This window comes from Nyctereutes procyonoides, unplaced genomic scaffold (genome assembly GCF_905146905.1).
Source record: "Nyctereutes procyonoides isolate TBG_1078 unplaced genomic scaffold, NYPRO_anot_genome, whole genome shotgun sequence".
NCBI classification, from domain to species: Eukaryota; Metazoa; Chordata; class Mammalia; order Carnivora; family Canidae; genus Nyctereutes; species Nyctereutes procyonoides.
This window is the reverse complement of record NW_026575030.1, coordinates 24,683,748-24,709,147: the sequence shown is the minus strand read 5'-3', so window position 1 is coordinate 24,709,147 and position 25,400 is coordinate 24,683,748. Positions and strand designations below refer to the sequence as shown.

General features: G+C 37.0%; 1 protein-coding gene across 3 annotated transcripts in view; it reads right to left on the bottom strand.

Annotated features, from left to right (window-relative positions):
• The window catches only part of GOLGB1 (golgin B1), a 90,153-nt gene that overhangs the window by 9,195 nt on the left and 55,558 nt on the right, over nucleotides 1–25,400 (bottom strand). For all 3 annotated transcript variants that reach the window (XM_055316012.1, XM_055316013.1, XM_055316014.1), the window contains 4 exons: nucleotides 22,653–24,564; nucleotides 7,822–8,000; nucleotides 412–577; nucleotides 73–210 (listed from right to left, as the gene is read on the bottom strand). In XM_055316012.1, the coding sequence (XP_055171987.1) occupies nucleotides 73–210; nucleotides 412–577; nucleotides 7,822–8,000; nucleotides 22,653–24,564 (2,395 nt within the window). The remainder of the gene's footprint in view (nucleotides 1–72; nucleotides 211–411; nucleotides 578–7,821; nucleotides 8,001–22,652; nucleotides 24,565–25,400) is intronic.

Here is a 25,400-nt window from a genome sequence, read left to right as displayed (position 1 = left end):
TTCTACTTATTTCCTTGCTTCTCTGGTCATGGAAATAAGAAACTGAATTCAAGTCTACCAGGAAACACTTACCTTGCTGTTTAGTTGCTGAATTCTTAATTCCTTTTGGTGAATTTCCTTTAGGCTGTCATTGAGCTGAGTCCTAAGAAGTTCTGTCTCATAAACTAGATTTTGTGATCCATCTAGGGATGCCGATGTCTCTGGGGATGCCTGCCAGGGTACAAACACTAATGAAATATCCTCCTAATGCTGTTCATGCTTAATTCCTTCCCTCCATGAACTCTGTCCACCTCACAGGAGGTCACAAGACAACTTGCCTAAGAGTGGTAGATGGGCACTTGGCTTGCAGGAAGCTAATGCTTCCTAGGTGGTGGTTACCTCTGAGTAGCAATCAGCATGGGGATTACTCACCTGTCTTTGGTACTGTACTTTGAGGGCCTCAGTCCGAGAGGAAGGAGATCTCAATTCCCTCATAAGATTCTGCAGATGACTGAGCTGCTGATCTTTATCTGAGATAGCCATAAGGTACTGCTCCTTGATTCTCCTCTCCTGGGCTTCCCAGGAGCTCTTTTCCATCCTAGAAAACACATGAAATAATCACAGGCAAAAAAATACTTGTGAGACATGGATGAATAATTACAAATTCAAAACAGTATTATGGGCTGTAGAGACAGTAAAGAAAATGTATCACAGAGCAAAATTTATATTATAAATTGAACTGCACAGCAAGATGATGAAGCTGAACTAATAAAAAGAATTTCAACTGGCAGGACTGAGGATGATTGCATGGGAAAGCATTCCAGGTTCTGTGAACTTATTGAACAGTAGGCACAAAAATGAATACACACACACACACACACACACACAAGGAATTCTGGAATTGTAGCAGATAGCATGTAAAGCAGAGAGGGTAGGAAACGAAGATGGAGAAGTGAGTTTCGATCATGTGAGGCACTGAGTAGCATGTTAAATAAACCACATTCTGTAAGCAATGGGAAACCACTCTAATTCTTCAGAAAGGTAGTGCCAGTTGCAGTCTAACATCATGGTTACAAAAATGCAATGCTACCCAGAGCAACTGTAGAGTTTTGAAAGAGCTAGGTTCAAATGCTGGCTCTATCATAAACTAGGAATCAGACATGAATAAAGTTTCTTAATCTCTTTAAGCCTCGTTGGTAACATGGGAATAAACTATTGATTCCTTAGGATTATTCTAAGGATTAAATGAGACACTGTATGTCAGGCACCAAACACAAAGCCTGGCACATCACAATCACCCAACAAATATGAGCTGCTTTCTATTTATTCCTCAAATTTGGCCAAGACTGGAGGCTGCTGTCTGACCAGCTCATTTATTGTAGTGCTAGCAAAAACTGTGTCTCTGCCACATTCTTTAGTTCTACTTCTCTCTATACTGTCTAAAAGAATTCAGTAGGATTGTCATCAAATTTCTGCAGCATCTCTTTACTACCCGTTTCTCTATTTTTTCCAATAATACTAGGTTTTGTTTGAATTGCATCTGACTTTTTTCTCTTTCACTCTAGAAATAAAGTAAAATGGTCTCTTCTTCTCTAAATGGCTTATAACCGTTATGAAATAATCTTGTTTTGCTAAGAAGTGAATTGGATTACAGTTAAATTTTTTTTCAAAAAGGGAGAGCCCAAACTTAGAAACTAAAATAAAATTTTATTACAAGGCCACTACATGTAAAAGGCACAGGATTTTCAATACTTCCTTTGAGATATGTCTGTGAAAAATGAAAGAGAAAATTTTAAGAGTAGAAGACCAAAGAAAGATCATAATCTTCCATAAAAAGCTTCAAGCTGCCATTTTTCTGGAAGTTTGTCATAGTGTGGAAAGAGATGCTCAATAGAGAAGCTCAATAGACCTAAGGAACAAAGCTGATCACTTCACAGAACTCAGCTGTAATAGGGATATATCATACTTACCCCTTATGTAAGTGAGCACAGGAATCAGGACAGAATAAGCAAATCAGTAGACATGAGGGGAAGAGAAAGGTTATGGCATAAATCCAGGCTCTCCTAATAAGCCAATCCCAAAGCTAACAGAAGCTGAACAGGATGTTCCAGTTTTTTCATGTTTGAAAAGCTAATTTCCCCCACGCAGATCAAGAGCAGAAGACAGAGGTCCTGAAGTTATGCAGCTAAAGAACCTGGTCCTAAAGTCAGGGAATCAAACTTGTGTCCTCACTTTCTTCTTCCTTCTAAATGTGAAAATATCTTCCTTTCCTTTCCCTAACGTACTCACATTCACTTGAGATATAATTTTACTTTCTTTCAAAATTGCTCAAATGTGGAGGTAATGAGAGAAAACCTAAGAGAAAAGTAAATGGGCAGCAAAGGAGGGGGGAAAAATCATTAGACCAGAAATCACTTTGTTCTTTTCTCTAAGAGTTAACTCTATACAGAAAGTATCCTTTCAGAATGCCCTTTGAGTGCTCGCTTCGGCAGCACATATACAGAATGCCCTTTGAGGAAATTTAAAGAGGAAGAGGTGCCCACAGAAAATGCAGCTCTTCTTAGGTTTACACTGGTAACTGGAGACTTAATATATTTATAGTTCCAGACGACCTGGAGATAATATGGGAGACATCAGGTGATGCTCCCATGTGGTTCTAATCATCTCTGGAGGTCCCAAAATTCAATGCATCTGGAGGGAGATAAACTGCAACTGTGATCTCTTGATGATGAACTGATTCTAAAAGATTCTAACAGAATAAAATTGGGGTAGCTATTCCCTGGCAGGGGAAGAAATAAAGCTGAAAGAGAACAATTCATCTTTTCTCTTGAAGTTCAATTCCAGAAAGAATAAACAGAAGAAATTTGTATTTCCAGAGAGCAAAAATTCAGTTTTTTATCTTCCCTTCAAATCATCATTTGATTAAAAATATGTATGTACCTGTATTTATCTGGGGAAGCTGTCAACTCTATGGAATAGGTTTGACTTATATTCACTTACTAGAAAGTCCATAAATATGTTAAATATGAACAATTTTTGAATGTAATTTTACTACACAAAATTTAAATCACCAAATTCAAAAAAGCATTTTGCTCTATAAACTTGGCTTAAACTTTATTTTGAAAAGCCATGTTAGTAAAATGCATGCCATCTAAGATCAATGAAGGAACAAATCTCTTATGTCTGTACATCAAGAGGTGTCTTAGGAATGTTACAATAATTATTATATCAATATCTGCCATCATGGTAGCCCCTCTGGTAAGTGGGACAGGAATCTAGACTCCACCTGTATTCTATGTATGCATTTGCCTGTGGTTCCTATAGCAGTAGGTGAGACAGAGCAGATGCTGCTTGGTCAGCAGCACTTTCCAACATTCTTTCCTTTTTGTACTAAACTTTGAAAGCTTTGGGTTTGAAACAGCAATGAAGTCCCAATAGTAAGGCTACAACAACAGCACTTGTTTTTACATACTGTTAAGCATTTATTCTTTACCTTTTCTCTTTGGCTCAAATTTGTTAGAAACACTGAATTAAAAAAACATCAAATGAGAGACCAGGTGGCAGAGAGCATTAAGGTCTACTTCAAACGCTCATACTCATTCTCCCATCCTTTTTTTTTTAAAAAAAGGCTTTATTTATTCATGAGACACAGAGAGAGAGGGGCAAAAACATAGGCAGAGGGTGAAGCAGGCTCCCTAAAGAGAGCCTGATGCAGGACTTGATCCTAGGACCCGGGGATCACAACCTGAGCCACCCAGGTGCCCCTCCCCTCCTCCTTAATAACAGAACCTTGGTTTTTACCTGGGCACACTGTATTTCTAATATAAAGATACATTTCTTAGCCTCCCCAAAAGCTAGATGTATGTGACTAAGTTCTTCTAATGAGACCTAAGTGTGATTGTATCCTAAATGGAAACTTCTAGTAAGTCTCCTTAAAAGTAAAGGGTTCTGCCTTTCTCCTATATTTCTTTCCTTCTGTGTAGAATGTCCATTTAACAGCTTAAGTTCCAGCAATCATCTTGGACCAAGAGGTGAAAGCAGCATGCTGACAGTGGAGCAGAAAGAGTTGCTGTGGAGCAGACTATCTTCCTCCAGACTTTCTTACATGAGAGGAAAATAAACTTCAATTTTATTTGAGAAATAAAAAATTTAAAACTGACAAGAATTATATAGTCCTTTTTAAATTTTTTTCTGCTTTAATAATATCATATAGCACTATTACTCATCTTTAAAAGAAAAGGGCCTGGATTTGTGGATCCGGACCGGATGGAAGACATACATATCTTCTTATTTCTCCCACTAAGTAGAGATGAAAACTCTGGGGATTATGCATAAAAACAAACACAGAAAACTTAGAAAGATGGAAAGAAGTTGGACTAACTAGTGGCCCTAGGACACGGGAAAGGACAAGGCAGTAAATTTACTGGTTTTTCTTTTTTGAATTTTATATATCCCAAATTGGGTGAAGAAGAATCCAACTACCTGGAAACACCAATGAGTGCCAAGAAAATTCTGTTCTCTCTTGCCAAAAGATCAGGAATAGGCATCCTGATGAGACAGAAATACTAATGACAATAATCACTCTATTCTAGGTGAACATCATGGAAAAACCACAGCCCAATCAACAAAATCCTAATGGAAAAGCTAGACTTCTATCCTGGCCCAAAGATAACTAGGTGTTCCGTAGTTGGAGTGGTGTCAGAAAAGGCCAAGAGTGTTCCCTGGATTGTCACCACCACTCAATGGAAAAGAGGTGACTCTGATCAGTCCCATCCACAACCCACTGTGGTGACATCTACCTCTACCTCTAACAAGGTAACAAAACATTCTTCCCTGTCCCTGCAGAGGTAGAGGCCTCAGAAGAGGCCAACAGGGAAGTTTGGACTTTGGGCACGATCCACGAGTAACAAGGTGCCCCTCCTCAACCACCCTCCTGCAGTGTCTGTAAGGACTGAGTGGGGCACCTGGACTTTCACCACTGCCCCGTGATAATGCCTTTCTTCACAACCCCCCAATGGTATCAATGGAGTGCATGTATGGAACTTGGACTTCTACTCTCACTTAATAGTAATGAGGTACTCCCGTCTCAACTGTAGTGTCAGGGGAGTGCAGGTAGGGAGCCTGGGCTTCTGCCTCTTCCTGGCAGTATCAAGGAACTTCCTCTCCTGTGGTATCAATGAAGGCTGAGAAGGGAGCCCACTGGACTTCACCCATCATCTAGCAGTAAAGTATCAGTGGAAGCCTACTAAAGCAGAGGATTTAAATAATATTTAAAGTCTTATAATCTCCAAAATGTTCAGGATACAACTAAAAATCACTCATCATACTAAGAACCAGGGAAGTCATGACTTGATTGAGAAAAGACTGAAATGATACAGATGTTGAATTATATATTATAGAATTATACTAGGATTTTAAAGCAGCCACTACAAAAATGCTTCAACAAACAATTACTAACATACTGAAAACAAATGAAAACACATTTCTCCAAAGAAGATTAACAGATAATAGACACATGAAAATATGTTCATATTATAACCTTCAGAGAAATGCAAATGAAAAGCACAGCAAGTTATCACCTCACAGGAGTCAGAATCATAAAGATAAGAAATAGTGTTGATGAGGATGTAGAGAAAAAGGAACTCTCATGCACTGTTGCTGAGAATGTAAATTGGTATGGTCACTATGGAAAATAGTATGAAGGTTCCTCAAAAAATTGAAAACAGAATACCATACAACCCAGTAATTCCACTTCTGAGTATTTTCCCAAAGAAAATCAAATACTAATTAAAAAACATATATGCATTCCTTAGGTTCAATGCAGCATTATTTACAATAGCCAAGATATAGAAGCAACTCAAGTGTACAGCAATAGATAAATGGATAAAGAAGATCTGGTGTATGCACATACACAGAAATATTACTCAACTAAGAAAATTTGCTGTTCACAACAACATGGATGGGCTAGAGGGTATTATCCTAAGTTAAATACATCAGAAAAAGATAAATACCATATGATTTCACTTACATGTAAAATCTGAAAAACAAAGAACAAATGGACTCATACATACAAAAAATTGGTGATTGCCAGAGGAGAGGGAGGTGGGGGATGGGCAAAACAAGGTACAAACTTTCAGTTATAAAATAAGTCATAAGAATGAGAAGTTCACCATAGAAAATATAATCAATAATATTTTAATTACTTTGTATCATGACAGATGGTAACTACATTTATTGTGGTGAGCACTGCATAATACATACAATTGTTAAATCACTATGTCATACAGATGAAACTTATGTAACACTGTATGTTAACTATTCTTTGATTAAAAAAAGCACTAGGTGTTATGGTATATGTTGGCAAATTGAATTTAAATGAAATAAAATTTTAAAAATAGAGAAAACCTCAGAGAAGAAGTAGAAGATATAAAGAACTGACTAGAAATTTTAGAACTGAAAAATACAATATCCAAGATAAATAGCTAACTCAATGGGCTCAATAGCAGAATGGAAGTGATGAAGGAATGAATCAAGAATCAGTGAATATGAAGACAGAACAACAGAAACTACTGAATCTGCATGAAGAGAAAAATAATCACTAAGAGTTCATCAAAATTAAAAACACCTTATTGAAAAAAATGAAAAGATAAACTGTAGACTGGGAGAAGATACTTGCAAGCCATCTATCTGACTAGGAACTTGTACCTAGGATATATAAAGAGCCCTCAAAACTCAATAGTAAAAAATTAACAACCCAAATAAAAAATGAATAAAACACATGAACCAATACCTCATCAAAAAGGACATACAGATATCAAACAATAAAAAAAGTTCAACTTTATTAGCCATTATGCAAATTAAAACCACACTGGCATACATAGCATGGCATACATATTTGAAAATTAAAATATTGTTATAATATTAAATGCTGACAAGGATATAGTATTTGATATTGAAACTGGATCACTCATATATTGCTGGTAAGAATACAAAATGGTATGGTTATTCTGGAACATAATCTTAGTTTCTTAAAAAATTGAACACTTACCATACAACCTAGCATTTGTATTCCTGGACAAATACTTCGGAGAAATGAAAACATAAAAACCTATACACAAATGTTTAACAGCAGCTTTGTTAATAACTAAAAATCAGAAACAACACTCATGGGTAAATAGTTAAAGCAGTACATCCATACCATGGAATACTATTCATCAATAAAAAAGAATGAACTATTGATGCATGAACAAACGTTGATGGACCTCAAGGGCATTATATGTGTGAATAAAGCTAATTTCAAAAGGCTACCTACTGTAGGATTCCACTTAAAACACTGTATGTTAAATGGAATTTAAATAAAAACTTTTTAAAAAACCCACCATTTTCAAAATGGCAAAATGATAGAGATGGAGAATAAATTAGTTGTTGCCAGAGTTAAGGATGTTGACATAGGTGGTTGGGGGAGAAGATTATGACTATAAATTAGTAGTAAAAGGGACATTATTTATGGTAATGGAGCACTTGTATAGCTTGGTAGTCGTCATGATTACATATATTTACATATATGATAAAGTTGCACAGAACTATACACACACCCCCCCACACACACACACACACTTGAATAAATACAAAATTGATGAAATCTGAGAAGGGTCTTTGAATTGTACCCATTGTCATTTCCCGATTTTGGTATACTACAGGAATGTAAGATGTTACCATTGCTGGAAACTGCATGAAAAGTACACAGGAGCTCTCTATATTATTTTTGCAACTTCTTATAAAACTAAACTTTATAATAAAAAGTTAAAAAAAAAAGTGTCAAAAAAGCAGGGATTATCATACCTGAGCTGATGCAGCTCATGCTGCCAGGAGATATTTTCTTGCCTTAGCTCTTCTTGCATAATCTGAAAATTTTTTGTCTTATCTTGATACTCCTGAAGTCGAGCCTTCAGTGGACGTAACTCTGTGACTTCTTGGTTGATTTGTAAGTACTGCTGCTGCAGATTCTTCAATTCCTTCAGCTTTAACCAAAGAGAAAGTAAAAGGGTAATTAATTCAGCACATCTCATTTACCCAGCTGTAAGTCATCATCAGCTCCCTACTGAGTCAGACACCACAACAGATTGTCAGCACCTAACAAGTTCATTAACATATTTCCAACAAGAATCTCTAAAATGGTGAAATACAGGTAGCCAGGATGGTAGGAATCTCCCCCATAGAGCCACCATCAAGGCTACAAGGCCTGACCATTCTTGGAATTGCTGAAGTCCTAAGTTGACTCTAGATCTAAAGCTTAGATATAGGACAGACTTAAAGGACCTACAGTTTCTTTATGGATGGTAACTCCCCAGAACAAGAAATGTAAATATAGACTGACTTTCTATTTAGCCTTGTGCCCTACTTAGGCTTTTAAACTTTCTTATATGGGTATCAACCTTAATTTTAGCTTAGCTGATGTTGACTATAAAAAGAAGGCAGTGATGCCCAGGCCCAGTGGGTTTAAGAGCACTTAGGCTTTGGGGTCCAACATCCTGCCCACATAGGTTGTGTAACTCTATGCATATTCCTTTACATCCCACCCCAAGCTTTAATTTCCCATGCCTATACAATTTCCCTTAATTTCCCTTACCTCCCTTATGGTACTTCTTGTTAGATTATAAGAATTAAATGAGAAAACTAATGGTAATGGTAGTAATGGTGATGGTAATAACAATGAGGATGGTACAAGGATGATGGACTAGCCTTTAATTAACAAAACTGTCTATCTACATTCCAGGTGCATCTTCAAATTCTTTATCCTCAGTACTCATTAAAAGCTTGGCAGTACAAAATGTTAGGACATCTGGATTAAAAAGGGACCTTGAACACACGTCTCTTTCACCCACTCTTGAAACATCAATAAAGCTACAAAAAAGGCATCATTTTATAAGCACAAAACACAAGAACAGGAAGAACAAGAGAGGAGTCAGCAGCAACAAAATTAATTTTGGAAGCTGAAAAGCAGATGCATAAGTGGTATCTGACTTAAAAGATCCGTGAAAGCCAAATCTTAAGCTGGCAGTAAGGAAAGCTAAGAACCAATAGAACTTACTCTGCAGAATCTTCAAAAGGCTCAGGAATTAACAGCACCAGGTACCTCTGGAGAAGATGGTGATGGGGGTAGGGAGAAGGTGGTAGCTGAAATAAGGAGGATTAGATGAAAGCTGCTTAAAAAATAATTGCATCCCTAAATACTCTCCTCAGTTCCACACCTTTTGTTAACTCTGACAACTAGTTTTATTATTTGGAGAAGGTAAAAGAAGTGTCTCCAGACCATGAAATACCAGGCACAGGTACTGCTCTACAACAAGGGTTATCAGGTCAATATCTGCCTTCTGAAACCTTTCCCCTACTCAGCTTGGACAGTGCTGGCATCCAGGCCTTTACCATCCATACAGGAAATGCGAAGTCTTCCCTACAAAATCTGACCAGCCCAAGCAGAACTAAAGATACCAACACAGGCACTAATCACAAAACGCTTGGCAAGATCACCTTGCAATCACCAAACTCACAGCTGGTAAGCTCCATTCACAAACTTTTTAGACCTTACCCTTAAACATGAAGAGTGAATCAAGGATTAACCCTCACCTGAAGAATGGCTATCATTAAGGATAGGAAGAAAGAACTAAAAAAAAAAAAAAAAAAAGTAATTCAAAAGAGTTTAGCAGGGGAAAGAATATAATACACTTGAAGATTTAAGAGGAATATTAGAAATTAGAAACACTGTTGCAGAAAATATATTAAAGAAAAATTCATTACAAGAAAACATCAAAGAATGAAATTACCACCACTATTATTGGAGAGATAAGAACATACATCCATGTGACAAGAAAGAGAAAAAAAAGAAATCCTTATAAATTAGGAACATGATAGCAAAAATGAAAACCTCAACAAGGGTTTCTAAAAATAAAGGTGAGAAAATTTTCCCAAAGTATAGAAAAAAAAAAATAGAAAAGGTTAGAAATTATAGATCCAATCCAGAATGTCCCACATCTAAATAATAGGCTTTTCAAATAAATAAATAAATAAATAAATAAATAAATAAATAAATAAATAAATAAATAACTGACAACAGAGAAAAAGGACAGGGAAAATGGTAAAACATAATTCACAAGAATCTCCCAAAATTGATGAATATGACTTCTTAGATCCAAAGAAACAGACACAATGATGAAAATACACCCACATCAAAGTATATTGTCATGAAATTTCAGAATACACAGGACTAAAAAATTCTAGACATTTCAAGAAAGAAATGAGAAATAGAAAAGGAAACATCATATTTAAAGGATTAGGAAACAGAATAGCTTTAGACTTCTGAATTACAATGTAAAATAAAAGGCAAAAGATCAATGTCTTCACAATTTTAAAGGGCAATTATTTTCAGCCTAGAATTCTATACCCAGCCAAACTATCAAGCAAATATGAGTGACAAAAAGACATTTCCAATGAATTTACCACGCCTGTATCTTTTCTTAGGAAGCTACCAAAAGAGTTCTTCCAACAAAATGATGACACAAAACCAAGACACGGAAGACCTGGAATATAAGAAACAGGAGAGTGGTGAAGGGAGATATCCTAGGATGAAAACAGTATCCTGGTTCATGTAACAAGAGACTCAAAATTTTACTCATAAATACAAAATTGATAGGAATAAACATCCTAAGAGGAGATGTGGTTACATGGCACTAAATCTGGAGTTGAATTACATTGATAAATACAAAGAAAACTAAGTAACAACAACAAAAAACACAGTTATTAACTCTAAGACGAAAAATGATGCTGAGGAAAATAAAAGCAACACATCTCAGCTATCATTGCAGTCATAAAAATGTAAACACTGATGTAAACAAAAATCATGAATTGAACAAAATTTAAATTACATGAGGCAAATGAGGAAGGGGGTGTATACTGAATATGTGCATATGTACTGCAAAAGCAGAGGGAGGAAAAAGAACTAAACCCTGTTAGCATAAAAGAAAGTTAATAGCTAATCCAAAGAACGAAAACCCAAGATGCATTTTAAGTATGATATGTAGATACTGAAAAAACACCAAAATAATAAATTAAGAAAGTTAAAAGCAAATTGCCTTGGGAGAAAGAGAAACAGAGTTGGAGTAGAGATGCTGTTTGTTTTTCTCATCAAACATACAGAATTGAGTGACAGAATTTAAGTGACATATATATGCATTTAACTTTATTTTTTAAACAAAAAATAAGACAATTTTGTTTTGTTTTAAAGCAAAAATATATTTTTATGCACTAAATATATTCTTTATTCACTCCTCTAATCCAGATATCTAATTGTTAATCTTGAAATAGACCAGATCATCAGAAAGCTGTGTGTCTGGGACTCTATTTTAGCCATCTGTATAAGGAAATTATACAGAACTATTTTGCTATACAGTTATAGCAAGGAACAGCTAAACTAAACCCTATAAAACAATTATATTTACTATAAAGAAGTAAAAGATGTTTTACAACTTCATACAGTCTTGTCTATGGAAACACAGAAGAAATTTCTTGCAGGCCTCAATAAAGAATAACTATTAAGCTAACTATAAGCTAAGAATAACTATTAAGCTTATCTTTCTTCCTTTTCCCTAAAATATGGACATTGAAATTCATGTATATGGCTTTTTAATTCCTTATTTCTGATGGCTTCTAGAAAACTGGGGAAAAAAAATTGATGACCTATCTTTCTAAAAAGATATTGTGATATCTCCTAGGGACACTAAATTTACTGCTAGGTCTAATCTTTTTCTCACTTATCCTCATTTTCTCTTCCTTCCCAGTTACTTGTATTATGAAAACAACTGTTCATATTTTTATATGCTTCTTCAAGTCATTTTCAGAATGGAATGAGTATAGGGGACTTCCAAGAAAGATGGCAGTCAGAAGATCCTAAGCTCACTTCATCTGATGGATACAACTAGATAACACCCACATCAGTGTGAATAACCCAGCAAATGACCCAAACACTGGCAGAACAGACTCTCCACAGCTAAACTTAGAAAAGAGACCACATCAAAAATGGTAGGAAGGGGGGATCCCTGGGTGGCTCAGCGGTTTAGCGCCCGCCTTTGGCCCAGGGTGCGATCCTGGAGTCCCGGGATGGAGTCCCACATCAGGCTCCCGGCATGGAGCCTGCTTCTCCCTCCTTCTGTGTCTCTGCCTCTCTCTCTTTCTTTCTCTATGTCTATCATAAATAAATAAATAAATCTTAAAAAAAAAAAAGGCAAAGGCTCGGGGTAAACTTTAAAAAAAAAATGGTAGGAAGGATGGAAATACAGTTGGGAACCAAGCTGATCTAGACTGTCCATGGGAGGGAGGGACATTACAAGCACAGAGAAGGAGCAGGAGCAGACTCCACACCAAGGCCCCAAGTCACAGAGACCTGCGCTGGGAAGACAAATCCCCATAACATTTGGCATTGAGCACCAGATGGTATTAATATCTAGAGTTTTTATAATCAGTGGGCTCACCAACTGGATCTTTAAAAATGAGCGGCTTGGCTCTGGGAGAGCTGGAGGGCAAGAGGAAACTGAGTCCCTACCAATAAATAGCACAACAAACAGTTCTGATGAGATGTACCATAAAAGAAGCATTTTGGAAAATGCCTGGGGTACACAGGAAGGAGATTTATTTATTAATCTCAGAGTGTGTGCTGGAGGGTCAGGGATTTTTGGGAGACTTCTCCAAGAACAAAAGAGCTGCTGGGCACCATTTCCCTCCTGCCCCTCAGCCTACATATGCAGACACCTGCAGGTACCAGGAGAGGACAAATACTCTCCACCGGGATTGTTAACAGTCCACCCCCCTGCTGGGTTCTTCTCCAGACTCACCCCCTCCAACCTGGTCTTACCAGGTGTGTATTCAAAGTGGTGCCACAGGTGTGGCATTGTGCAAGTAGCCCCAACAGGGGCCAGTACCACTCCAAAGTGACTCCTGTCCAAGGGAGAGGGGGAAGACCACTACACACAGTAGTTTGACTTCAGCCTTACCAGTGGGCTGGGAGCAGACATCTGGTCTGACTGTAGGCCCTACCCAACAAAAGCCTTCAGTGGGATAACACAGTGAGAGCACCCTGCAGCTTGGTGCAACTAGAGATCCAAGAAATACTTGGTCTTACCTAATTCAAGCCCAAGGTAGCCCCAAAGTAGCCCATTAACAACACATGGACTGAATTCTGCATACAAAGGGCAAAGGGAGCCCCTGCTTATGACTGAACTAAAGGCAAACACAGCTTAGCCAAAACAGGAGGGTGCAACAACACAAATGAGATACTTCGGAAGTGCCAGGTTCTGGTTAACAAGGGAGACTGCACTACAGAGAACCACAGGACCTCTTCTTTATAAGGCTGCTACTTGCAACAGCTGAATTGATGTTGCTGACTTTCCTAACATATACACATGAAATTAAAAATACACTAGAGAGAATAAATAATACAACAGAGAAAAGAGAAGTACAGATTAGTGACCTGGAGGACAGAGTAATGGAAAACAATCAAGCTGAACAGGAAAAAGAAAAAAGATTAATAAAGAATAAGAACAGATTAAGGGAACTCAGCAACATCTTCAAAAGTAACATTTGCATTATACAAATCCCAGAAGAAGAGAGAGAAAGGGGGCAGAAAATGTAATAGTGGGTTCCTCAAAGAGTTAAAAATAGGGCTACCCTACAATCCAGCAATTGCACTACTGGGCATTTACCCCAAAGATACAGATGCAGTGAAATGCTGGGACACCTGCATCCCAATGTTTATAGCAGCAGTGTCCATAATAGGCAAACTGGAAGGAGTCTCAATGTCCTTCCACAGGTGAATGGATAAAGAAGATGTGGTCTATATATTCAATGGAATATTACTCAGCCATTAGAAAGGACGATACCCACCATTTGCATTTGCTTTGACGTGGATGGAACTGGAGGGCATTAGGCTGAGTGAACTAAGTCAAACGGAGGACAATCATCATATGGTTTCACTAATATGGGGAATGTAAGAAATAGTGAAAGGGATTATAAGGGAAAGGAGGGAAAATGAGTGGGGAAAATTAGGGAGACAAACCATGAGACTCCTAACTCTGGGAAATGAACAAAGGGTTGCGGAAGGGGAGGTGGGGGGGGGGTTGGGGTAACTGAGGGACAATCACTGAGGAGGGCACTTGATGGGATGAGCACTGGTGTTATACTAGATGTTGGCAAATCAAACTTCAATAAAAACAAAAAACAAAACAAAAACTTATGTATTCCAGGAAAGGACAAAAATAGATTTTAGTGAATAGAAAGATACCCTGTTTTTGGATAAGTAATGCCAATTAAGGTATCAGTTTTCCCTAAGTTAATTTATGAATTTAGCATAGTCCTAGTGAAAGAATATGCTTTTGGGACCTGGGTGGCTCAGTGGTTGAGCATCTGCCTTTGGCTCAGGGCATGATCCTGGGATCCTGGGATTGAGTCCTGCATCAGGCTCCCTACAGGGAGCCTGCTTCCCCCTCTGTCTATATCACTGCCTCTCTCTTGGTGTCTCTCATGAATAAAAAAATAAATCTTTTAAAAAAATGATAGTGGAAATTTTCCCTAATCTGGGGAAAGATACATAAATCTAGATCCAGGAGGCACAGAGAGCCCTCCAAAAAATTGACCCAGGGAGGTGCACATCAAGACACATAGTAATTAAAATGGCAAAAAGTAATGATAAAGAATTTTAAAAGCAGCAAGAGAAAAGAACACAGTACATAAAAGAAAGCCCACAAAGAAATCAGCTGATTTTTCAGCAGAAAGTTTGCAGGCATGATATACTCAAAGTGCTGAAAGAAAAAAAATGCAATCAAAATATATCCAGCAAGGTTGTCATTCAGAATAGAAGACATAAAGAGTTTCCCAAATGAATACATCGTTTGGGAACACATACAAACGAATGTATTCCCAAATACATCACCATTAAAATAGCCTTATAAGAAATTTTAAAGGGGATTCTTCCAGTGGCAAGGAAAGACCATAGGCAGGAATAAGAAAAGTAGGAAGCTCAAAAGCAGTAATATTAAGTATCTCTAGAATAACTAGTCAAGAGTTTCACAAAATAAAAATATGTGAAGTATGACACTATACCTAAAACATGGAGGTGAGAGGAGTAAATTTTGGTTCTTTTAGAATGGATTCAAACTTAAGCAACATTCAACTTAATACAGATTGTTATATCCATAAGATGTTATATACAAGCCCAAAGGTAACCACAAATCAAGAAACTGGCACTAGATATACAAAAGATAAAGGAGTCCAAGCACATCACTAAAGAAAGCCAGCAAACCATGAGAGAAGAGATAGAGAAGGAACAGAGAAAATTTACAAGACAACTGTAAAAGGAGTAACAAAAGAGCAATACATACATACCTATCAATATTTACTTTGAATGTAAACGAACTAAACCCTCCAATCCAAAAACATAGGGTGACAGAAAAGCAAGACCCATCTAGATACTGTATGCAAGAGACTCATTTCAGACCTAAAGACACTTGCAGATTGAAAATGAGGGGGATGGAGAAACATTTATCATGCAAATGGATTTCAAGAGAAAGCTAGGGTAGCAATACTCATATTAGACAAAATAGACTTTAAAATAAAGATAGTAAAAAGAAACAAAAGACACTACATAATCATAAAGGGAACCCAACAACATGTAACAACTGTAAATATTTATGCACCCAACATGGAAGCACCCAAATAGACAAAGCAGCTCACAACAAACATAAAACAAGTAATTGAGAGTAATACAGTAATAGTAAGGGACTAACACTCCACTGAAAGCAATGGAGGGATCATCCAAACATAAAATCAACAAGGAAACAGTGGCTTTGAATGACACACTAGACCAGATGTATCTAACAGGTATATTCAGAACATTCCAACCTAAAACAGTGGAACACACACATTCTTTTCAAGTGCACGTGGAAAATTCTCCCGAAAGGACTACTAACGTTGACTAGAAAACCAGTCTCAACAAATTCAAAATGACAGAAGTCATATCTTGCATCTTTTCTGACAATGCTATACAATTAGAAATCAATCCCAAGAAAAAAATTTGGAAAGAACACAAATACATGGAGATGATATAACATGCTACTAATGAGTTGGTCAACCAAGAACTCAAACACCAAATCAAATAATACAGAGACAAATGAAAATGAAAACACAACAACCTAAAATCTTTGGAATGCAGCAAAAGTGGTTCTAAGAGGGAAGGTTACAGCAATACAGGCCTACCTCAAGAAGCAATAAAAATCTCAAATAAACAACTTAATCTTACACCCAAAGGAGCCAGAAAGAGAACAAACAAAACCCAAAACTAGGAGGAAAATAATAGATTAGAGCAGAAAGAAACAAAAGGGAAACTAAAAATACAACAGGACAGATCAATGAAACCAGGGACCAGTTCCCAGAAAATATCAATAAAATGGATAAAATGTAGGCTAGACTCATCAAAAAGAGAGGCAGGGAGGGAAGGAGGGACAGAGGGCAGGTGAGTGAGCCTTTGAGAACTCAAAATCAGAAATGAAAGAGGAGAAATAACAACTGATACCACAGAAATACAAAGAGATTATTATGAAAAATTATATGTCTACAAATTGGACAACCTGGAAGAAATGGATAAATTCCTAGAAACATTTAATCTACTAAAACTAAAGCAGGAAATATAGAAAACGTGAATAACCTGATAATCAGCAAAGAAACTGAATCAGTAATCAACAAATTCCCAAAAAACAAGATGGTTTCACAAGTGAATTCTATCAAACATGTGAAGAAGAATTAATCCTGTTCTTCTTAAACTATTTCAAAGAGTAGAAGTGGAAGGAAGCTTCCAAATTCACTGTATGAGGTTAGAATTCCTGATTCCAAAACCAGATAAAGACACCACTAAAAAAGAGAATTAGAAATCAACAACTCTGAAGTATGTAGATGCAAAAATCCTCATCAAAGTATTAGCAACTAAATCCAACAAGACATAAAAAAAAATCATTTATCATGATCATGATCCAGTAGAACTTACTCCTGGGATGCAGGGTGCTTCAATATGCACAAATAAATCAACACCACATCAATAAGAGAAAGGATAAGAAGTATATGACCTTTTCAATAAAGTAAGAAAAAAGCAGGACACCTGGGTGGCTCAGTGTGTGATCTTGGGGTCCTGGGATCCAGTCCCACATCGGGCTCCCTGCATGAAGTCTGCTTCTCCCTCTGCCTGTGTCTCTGCCCCTCTGTGTCTCTCATGAATAAATAAATAAAATCTTTAAAAGTAAAAAAGAAAATAAAAAGCATCTGACAAAAAATCCATTCGTGATTAAAAAAAAAACCTCTCAACAAAATAGGTTTAGAGGGAACATATCTCAACATAATAAAGGCCTTATATGAAAAACCCACAGCTAACATGATAGAGGAAAAAACTGAGAGCTTTCCCCCTGAGGTCAGGAACAACACAAGGATTTCCTCTCACCACTTTTCTTCAACATAGTACTGGAAGTCCTAGCCACAGCAATCAGATAAGAAAAAAAATAAATAAATGGCATCCAAACTGGTAAGAAAGACTTTCATTACTTGCAGATGACATGATATTATATATAGAAAACCATAAAGACACCACCAAAACCACCACCACTACTAGAACTGATAAATGAATTCAATAAGGTCGCAGGATATAAGATCAATACATAGAAATCTGTTGCATGCCTCTATAATGAACCAACAGAAAGAGAAATTAATAAAAACAGTCCCACTTAAAATTGCAACAAAAATAACAAAAGACGTAGTAATAAGATTAACCAAAGAGGTGAAAGACGTGTACTCTGAAAACTATAAAACACTGATGAAATAAAGATGACACAATCAAATGGAAAGATACTCCATATTCATGGATTGGGAGAGCAAATATTGTTAAAATGTCAATATACCCAAAGCAATCCATAATCAAATGCAATCCCTATCAAAATACCAACATTGTTTTCCACAAAACTAGAAAAAATAATACTAAAATTTGTGTGGAATCACTAAAGACCCTGAATAGCCAAAGCAATCTTGAAAAAGAACAAAATTAGAGGTATCACTATCCCAGATTTCAAGCTATACTACAAAGCCATATTAGTCAAAACAGTCGGGTATTGACACAAAAACAGACTATACATATAGATCATTGGAACAGAACAGAGAGCCCAGAAACAAACCTGTGATTATTAGTCAATTAACGTATGACAAATAAGACAAGAATATGTAATGGAAAAAAGACAGTCTTTTCAACAAATGGTGAAATGGGAATGGAATGGAAAACTGGACAGCTACATGCAAAAAATGAAACTGGGTCACTTTCTTACACCACATACAAAAATAAATCCTAAATGGATTAAAGACTTAATTGTGAGACCTGAAACTATAAAAATCCTAGAAGAGAGCACAGGCAGTAATTTCTTTGGTATTGGCCCTAGCAACATCTTCCTTGATACATCTCCTGAGGCAAGGGAGACAAAAGAAATAATAAATTATTGGAACTACATCAAAATAAAAAGCTTCTGTACAGCAAAGGAAACAATCAACAAAAAAGGAAAATATACTGAATGGGAGAAGGTATTTGTAAATGATATATCCACTAAAGGTTTAGTATCCAAAATATAAAAAGAACTTTTGTTAAAAAAAAAAAAACTCTATACACACACACACACACACACACACACACACACACAATCCAATTTAAAAATGGGCAGAAGACAGGAACAGACATTTTTCCAAAAAAGACATACAGATGGCCAAAAGACACAGGATAAGATAGATACTCAACATCACTAATCATCAAAGAAAAATGAACATCAAAACCACAATGATGTATGACCTCACACCTGTCAGCATGGCTAAAAGAAAAAACATGAGAAACAAGTGTTGACAAGGATACGGAAGAAAAGAACTCTCTTGCACTATTGATGAGAATGCAACTAGATGCAACTGGTGCATCTACTGCGGAAAACAGTATGGGGTTTCCTCAAAAAATTAAAAATAGAATTACCATATGATCAAGTAATTCCACTATTTGGTATTTACCAAAAAAATACAAAAATACTGATTGGAAAAGATACAAATTTTATGTTTATAGCAGCATTATTTACAATAGCTAACCTACAGAAGTAATTCAAGTGTCCATCCACAGATGAATGGTTAAAGATGTGGTGTATATATATAGTAGATTATTACTCAGAAAAGAATGAAATCTCACTATCTGCAATAACTCGGATGGATCTAAAATAAGTCTAGATACTAAGTGTAGTAAGTCAGAGAAAGACAAGTACCATATGATTTTATTCATATGTGGAATTTAAGAAACAAACGATCAAAGAAAAAAAGAGGCAAAAAGCAGATTTTAAATACAGAGAACAAACTGATGGTTACCAGAGGGGACATGGGGGTGGGTGGGTAGGTGAAACAGGTAAAGGAGATTAAGAGTACACTTATCCTGATGAGCACTGAGTAATGTATAGAATTCCTGAATCACTATATTGTATACCTGAAACTAATATAACACTGTACATTAATTAAACTGCTTTTAAAAACAATTTAAAAAGAAAAAACGAAATGAGTGTAAATACATGCAGCTCTGGAGATTTGCTTTCTCTTTAGGTAGAAATTGCCTAAGTCCCTATTTGATTAGGGGAAAGTCCTAAGGAAGTTCAAACAGATATGAAAATTCCAGAATGTTTTCAGAGTTGTTTGTGACACTATAGTAGAATCCCCAGGGCTAATTCTCTGCCACTTGGACTCTCAGACTTTGAGAAACTTCCTCTTGAATAATGAAGAAGAGAACCAAAGTAAGCTAAATCTCTTTCAGATCTAATCATTTCTGGGGGTAGTCCTGAGGGGAAAGGAGTGTAGTGTTGGGCAGAGGTGATAAACTGCTGGCCTAAGCTGAATGTTTAAACTGATAGTGGTTGATGTAAGATAGCTCCCATATTTATCATACATGTAGCCAGTAACAGACTATAAACTTCAATGCCCATGACAGAGACTGAGAACAAGATATGCAGAAAAGGGCTGATGGACAGTTAATGATATATTCTGAAAGTATGCCCCTTCTGGGCCTCAGCAGATTGCAGTGGACTTCATAAGTAGTATCACCAAGACAGACTGTCAGGCCTTCACATGATTTATAACCCTACCTTGGATTTCATTTATGGCAGGTAGAAAAGCCTCAGTCACAAATGTTTCCAGAACCCCCCTACATGACAGTTTTACAAAATGGAAAAAATAGTGTTCTCAGTAACAACCACAAAAATAGAGAATGACCACCGATTGTTGATTACCTACCATATAAATTACTCCTATGCTAACACAGGAAATACAAACAAGTATAAGACACGACACTTAAAAACATAGACATATATACATATACACATCAAGACAATATGGTACTAGAGAAGTACAGAGAGTACTAGAAAGTACTAGAGAAAGTACCTAGAACAATCAAGTGATCTGGAAATGTAACCAGAGAATTTGAGCTCAAGGATGATGTTTAAATAGTGGGAAATATTTGCCCAAAAAAGGAAAATCAAGAGGACATTTTGGTTCAGAGGATGGTAATATGGAAGTACGAGACAGGATTACTACATAATGAGCAGATAAGTTTGGCTGCAATGAAGAATATGAGTAGGGAGCAGTAAAAAGGCTGGAAGGAAGGACCTGGACAAATTATAAAGCCTCAAAAGCCAGACTAAGAAGTTTGAATCTAAGCCTATTCCAGAGATAATACAACTTTTAAAGGTTTTTGAGCAGTACTGTAATAAGAAAGCAGAACTTCAGATTTATTCAGGGATAGTGTATAAAATATACTGGAAAGGTGACAAACTAGAAGCAATATCACAACAGTTAAGCATACAGTGTTAAGAACTTACGCTAAGATGTTGATGATGGAATGGAAGAGAGAGAGTTGAGGCTCATTATGAATAAAGTAACAGACCTTGATGATAAATGAAATAAAGTCATAGATAATTATGAGCCTTCGGGAACAGAACATTACCATAGGTTTAGAAATACAAAAATAAAAACATGCTGACCTGGCTTATAACTATCCAGCGGACAAAAATGTGGAATGGGAATGAGAGATAGAAAGGGTTGAGAGATAGCAAGTTTTGCCCCAGTGTTTATAATAGATAAGAAAAGCAATTCACTAAATGAAACCTTGTCAATTCAAAATCTAACCTAATAACTTCCAGGAAAAAGATTCTGACTTTGAAAATAATCAAGTCCTGGATGCTATAAACTACAGCTTTGACATACATACTGTCCTGATGAAAACCTTTTGTATTTGCATTCTGAAAGCAACAACAAAAAAGGTTTAGCTTCTAGGACAAAGTCTCCTGAACTAGAACTATTTTTAAGATATAAACAGATATGTATACATTGTATTGCTGCCAAAACCATTGTATTGCTGAAAAAGTGGGGCTCTGTTCAGATTACAAAAGTGAAAAAATTTTCTATAAATACTGGATATTAAATGTAATGAATGAACACATTGCCTATAAAGAAAAAGAAAAATTAGAACAAGACTTTTTAGTTAGGGGCAATGATCTTTTTATTCAGGCTAATCTTAACTAGAATTTTCATATTCTGGACACTGGTCACTTTTTAATGGAAAATCCAGCCTTTTGAAGCTCAATTTATTTCTTATTTCACCTAAGTACATGGCCTTAACAGAGTTAAGAACTGTCATGAAAAACAGTAATTTTTACAAAGTAGAACCTGGTGGTTCACAATGTTCCAGTTTTTTCTTCTGAATCTTGATAACCTGGAAATTCTTAGGAAGAAAGACCTGGATTAAATGACTACATCCTACTAAAAGCAAAATTTTATTTTATTTTATTTTTTAAGGCAAAATTTTAGCATAAGAGATCCTTCTTATCTTTCTCTCAGACTGAAAACAAGTTGGGTATTAAACTTTTTAAAATTAACCCTTTTTACATTTATTCTTTTTTGTGACAAATTAGGGTTGAGTTATACATGAGATAAGCTGAGTCCTCTCTACCCTTAATTCTACCAGATGACCTAAAGGCTAAATTGTCACTGTAAAAAGGCCCTGAATCACTCCAATACCTTCAACTAAACTAAGGCAGATTCTAGAAATATTTACGTGTGGATAAAATATATAAAACAGCCTCCACCTCTTAGTCCTTTCATGACCAATGGAGAGTTTTGTGCAAAGAAAATTCATTATTGTTTTTAAATGGTAATGGCAGATTTAAAGTAATTTAAACAACGTCTGTGTGTTTCTCTAAGACCAAACAAACTGTGGGATGTATAACAATGACCCCAAATGCCCAGGTGATAGGTGTGAGAATGTGCTCATCCTTTTCTATAGAAATGAACATTTTTAAAGAAAGGCTCATGGGACACCTGGGTGACTCAGCGGTTGAGCATCTGCCCTTGGGCCAGGGCATGACCCTGGGATCCTGGATGGAGTCCCACATCGGGGACTGTAGCAGGCCTGCTTCTTCCTCTGCCTGTGTCTCTGCCTCTCTCTCTGTCTCCCATGAATAAATAAATCTTTTTAAAAAAATAAAGGTTCAAAAACCCTCAAACAAAGATTGGAAAGAGAACCAGACACTCACTAGTCGGTCTCTGTCATTTTGGAGTGATGACATTGCTTTCTTTAAACTCTGGACTTCAGCTAGGCTGGTTGCAGGCTGGGCTGCAGACCTCTGCTTCCCCTCCTCCGACTTGCGGAATTTCTCCAGTTCATTCAACAGGTGATCTCTCTCATTCTGTAGACTGGCCATAGCCTTGGAAAAGGACTGCACTTGGTTGTAAGAATCTTCTAGTTGTGAGGACAAGTGAAGTAGTTGCTCATCTTTGGACAGAAGCTGTTGGTTAAGTTTCTCAAGGTGAGGCAAGCTGTTATCCTCAGTGGAGTTCACTGAAAGGGCAACTTTAGAGACAAGAGTGTCTTTCTCTGTGCTTAAGAGGCCCTGTTCTCTCAGCTGTGCCAGCTCCTTCAGGCTGGCATCATATTTCCTTTTCAGTTCATCAAGCTCCTCATTGGCATGATCTCTGCTATTTTGTAGAGAACTCATAGACCTCCCAAAAGACTGGATTTGTGCGGTGAGATCTTTATTTTCTTTGGTGACTGAGAGTAATTTCTGTTCCATCTCCACCAGATCTCTTGCCAGCTCTGCCACTCTTTCTTCTGCAGTTTCTGTTTCATTTCGCATTATCCCTGCATCATGATGAAGATGCTTCAATTCTTTCTTCAGTTTATCTTCAATTTCACCCACCTTCTTGGCAGCCTGCTTCTGAACATGAACCAATTCCTCTTCCAGTTCTGTAATTCTCTTCTGAGAGGAAGAAAGGGTAGTACTTAACTTCTGTACTTCTTCTTCTTTTACTTTTAACTGGGTCTGAAATATTCCTAAAGTTCCTTCTTCTTGCAAGGCTGTCAACTGTCTCCTTAGTTGGGATACAGATACATTTAAGCTCTCAATCTCTTTAGACAAACCTTGTTTCTCCTCCTCTAGAGCAAGAGAGGACCTCCAAAGATCCTCCTTTGCTTCCTCAGCCTCCTTCAGCTTTCCTTCCAATTTGGCACATTCACTTTTCAGTTCCTTATTCTGCTGAAGTTGAGCTTCAAGGAGTTGTTTTTGCTGGCAGTCCTTTCTTGATATCACTTGGTTCAGGTCTTCTCTATATTGGATTAGTTCTGCATCTAGTTTGGCATTCTCAGAATTGAGATCATCCATATGACTTCGCAAGCATCGAATTTCTTCTTTAAGCTTGTTATTCTCAGCAGCAGCGTCTTGGATGAGTTGATCTTTTTCCAAGATGACAGAGAGATGTCGCTCTTCCAGCTGTTGGTAGTCACCTACGATGCGATCTCGGTCATCCTGGAGGGAAGACATGGATTTAACGAAGGAATTCAACTGAGCCTTCTGCTGCAAATTTTCCTTTTTGATGGCTTTCAGTGTTTCCATAAGCTGGTTTGTTTTATCAACAGCTTTTTTGTTCTCCTCTTCTAAGACAACATTCTCCTCTTCCTCCTGGGATAACAGGTTTTCAAATTCTTTAATTTCTTTATTATGTTGCTGATGCAGTTCAGCAACAGCTACTTGGATTGCCTGTTCCTTGGCAGAAAGCAGGCTTATAATCTTCTGCTCCTTCATGTTTAATTCTTCATGCAGCTTGCTGGTCAGTTCCCTGGAGGCCTGAAGATCCGTCTCTAGCTTTTCATAATTGAACTTACAATTCTGGATATCAGCCTCTTGCCGCTTTATAATCCCTTCCAAATTTTCTTTATTTTCTTTACATTTTTCTAAAGAGTTATTTAAATCCATTGACTGGTCTCTGAGATTCTTAAGTTCTGATTCCAACTTAGCTAATTCATTCTGAGAACTGTGGTACAGTTGTCGAGTCTCTTCTAGCTGGGACAAAAGTGCTTTGTTTTCCCCTTGCAGAGTATCACAGACCTTCTGTTGAAGCTGAACCTCTGTCTGGGCCTTGGACTCCCAAATCTGCTTGTCATGTTCAAGCCTGGAAAAAAAGAGACAGTTATTAATTAGATAACAAGGAAAAACTATTTGATCCCTAAGGAACATATACAACATTACTGAGACCTACAGACAAATCAGTATTCATAATTAAAGGTACTTATCCTTTTAATGAAAAGATGTTAGTTCTACTGGATGCTCTGTATTGAAAGTATAGTGCAACTAAGGGTATTTAAGTCATAAAACGCCAAAGTATGTTGTTTATTTTAGTAACATGACTCTGTAACACTCTAAAAAGCAGTATTTTCTCCTGTTTTACTTTACTTTGCACCAGACAAGCTCATGTCTAGCTCCTTAAAGGAATAATCTTGGAATTACAGACCTTGAGGAAACCTGTTTCAGAGGAGAAAAATCCTATTAAAAGTGGAGGAGTACCCAGTATTGGGGACAATGTTAGTTCCTGAGCTTGAAAAGTAATGTAAAATTGAAGTTAAAAGACAATAACTCTCATGCAGTATGAATTGGTATCAAATACAGGGAAAAGAGGAGATCATTTAAGAGGCTAAAGCAAGGATGCCTGGGTGGCTCAGCGGTTCAGTGGTTGAGCGTCTGCCTTTGGCTCATCCTGAGATCGAGTCCCACATCGGGCTCCTTGCATGGAGCCTGCTTCTCCCTCGGCCTGTGTCTCTACCTCTCTCTCTGTGTCTCTCATACATAAATAAAATCCATAAATGAATGAATGAATGAAAGAGGCTAAAGCAATCACTTGGGAGTACAATAAAAATCCAGACAAAGGTAGTGGAAATGAAAATGAAGGGATCCCTGGGTGGCGCAGCGGTTTGGCGCCTGCCTTTGGCCCAGGGCGCGATCCTGGAGACC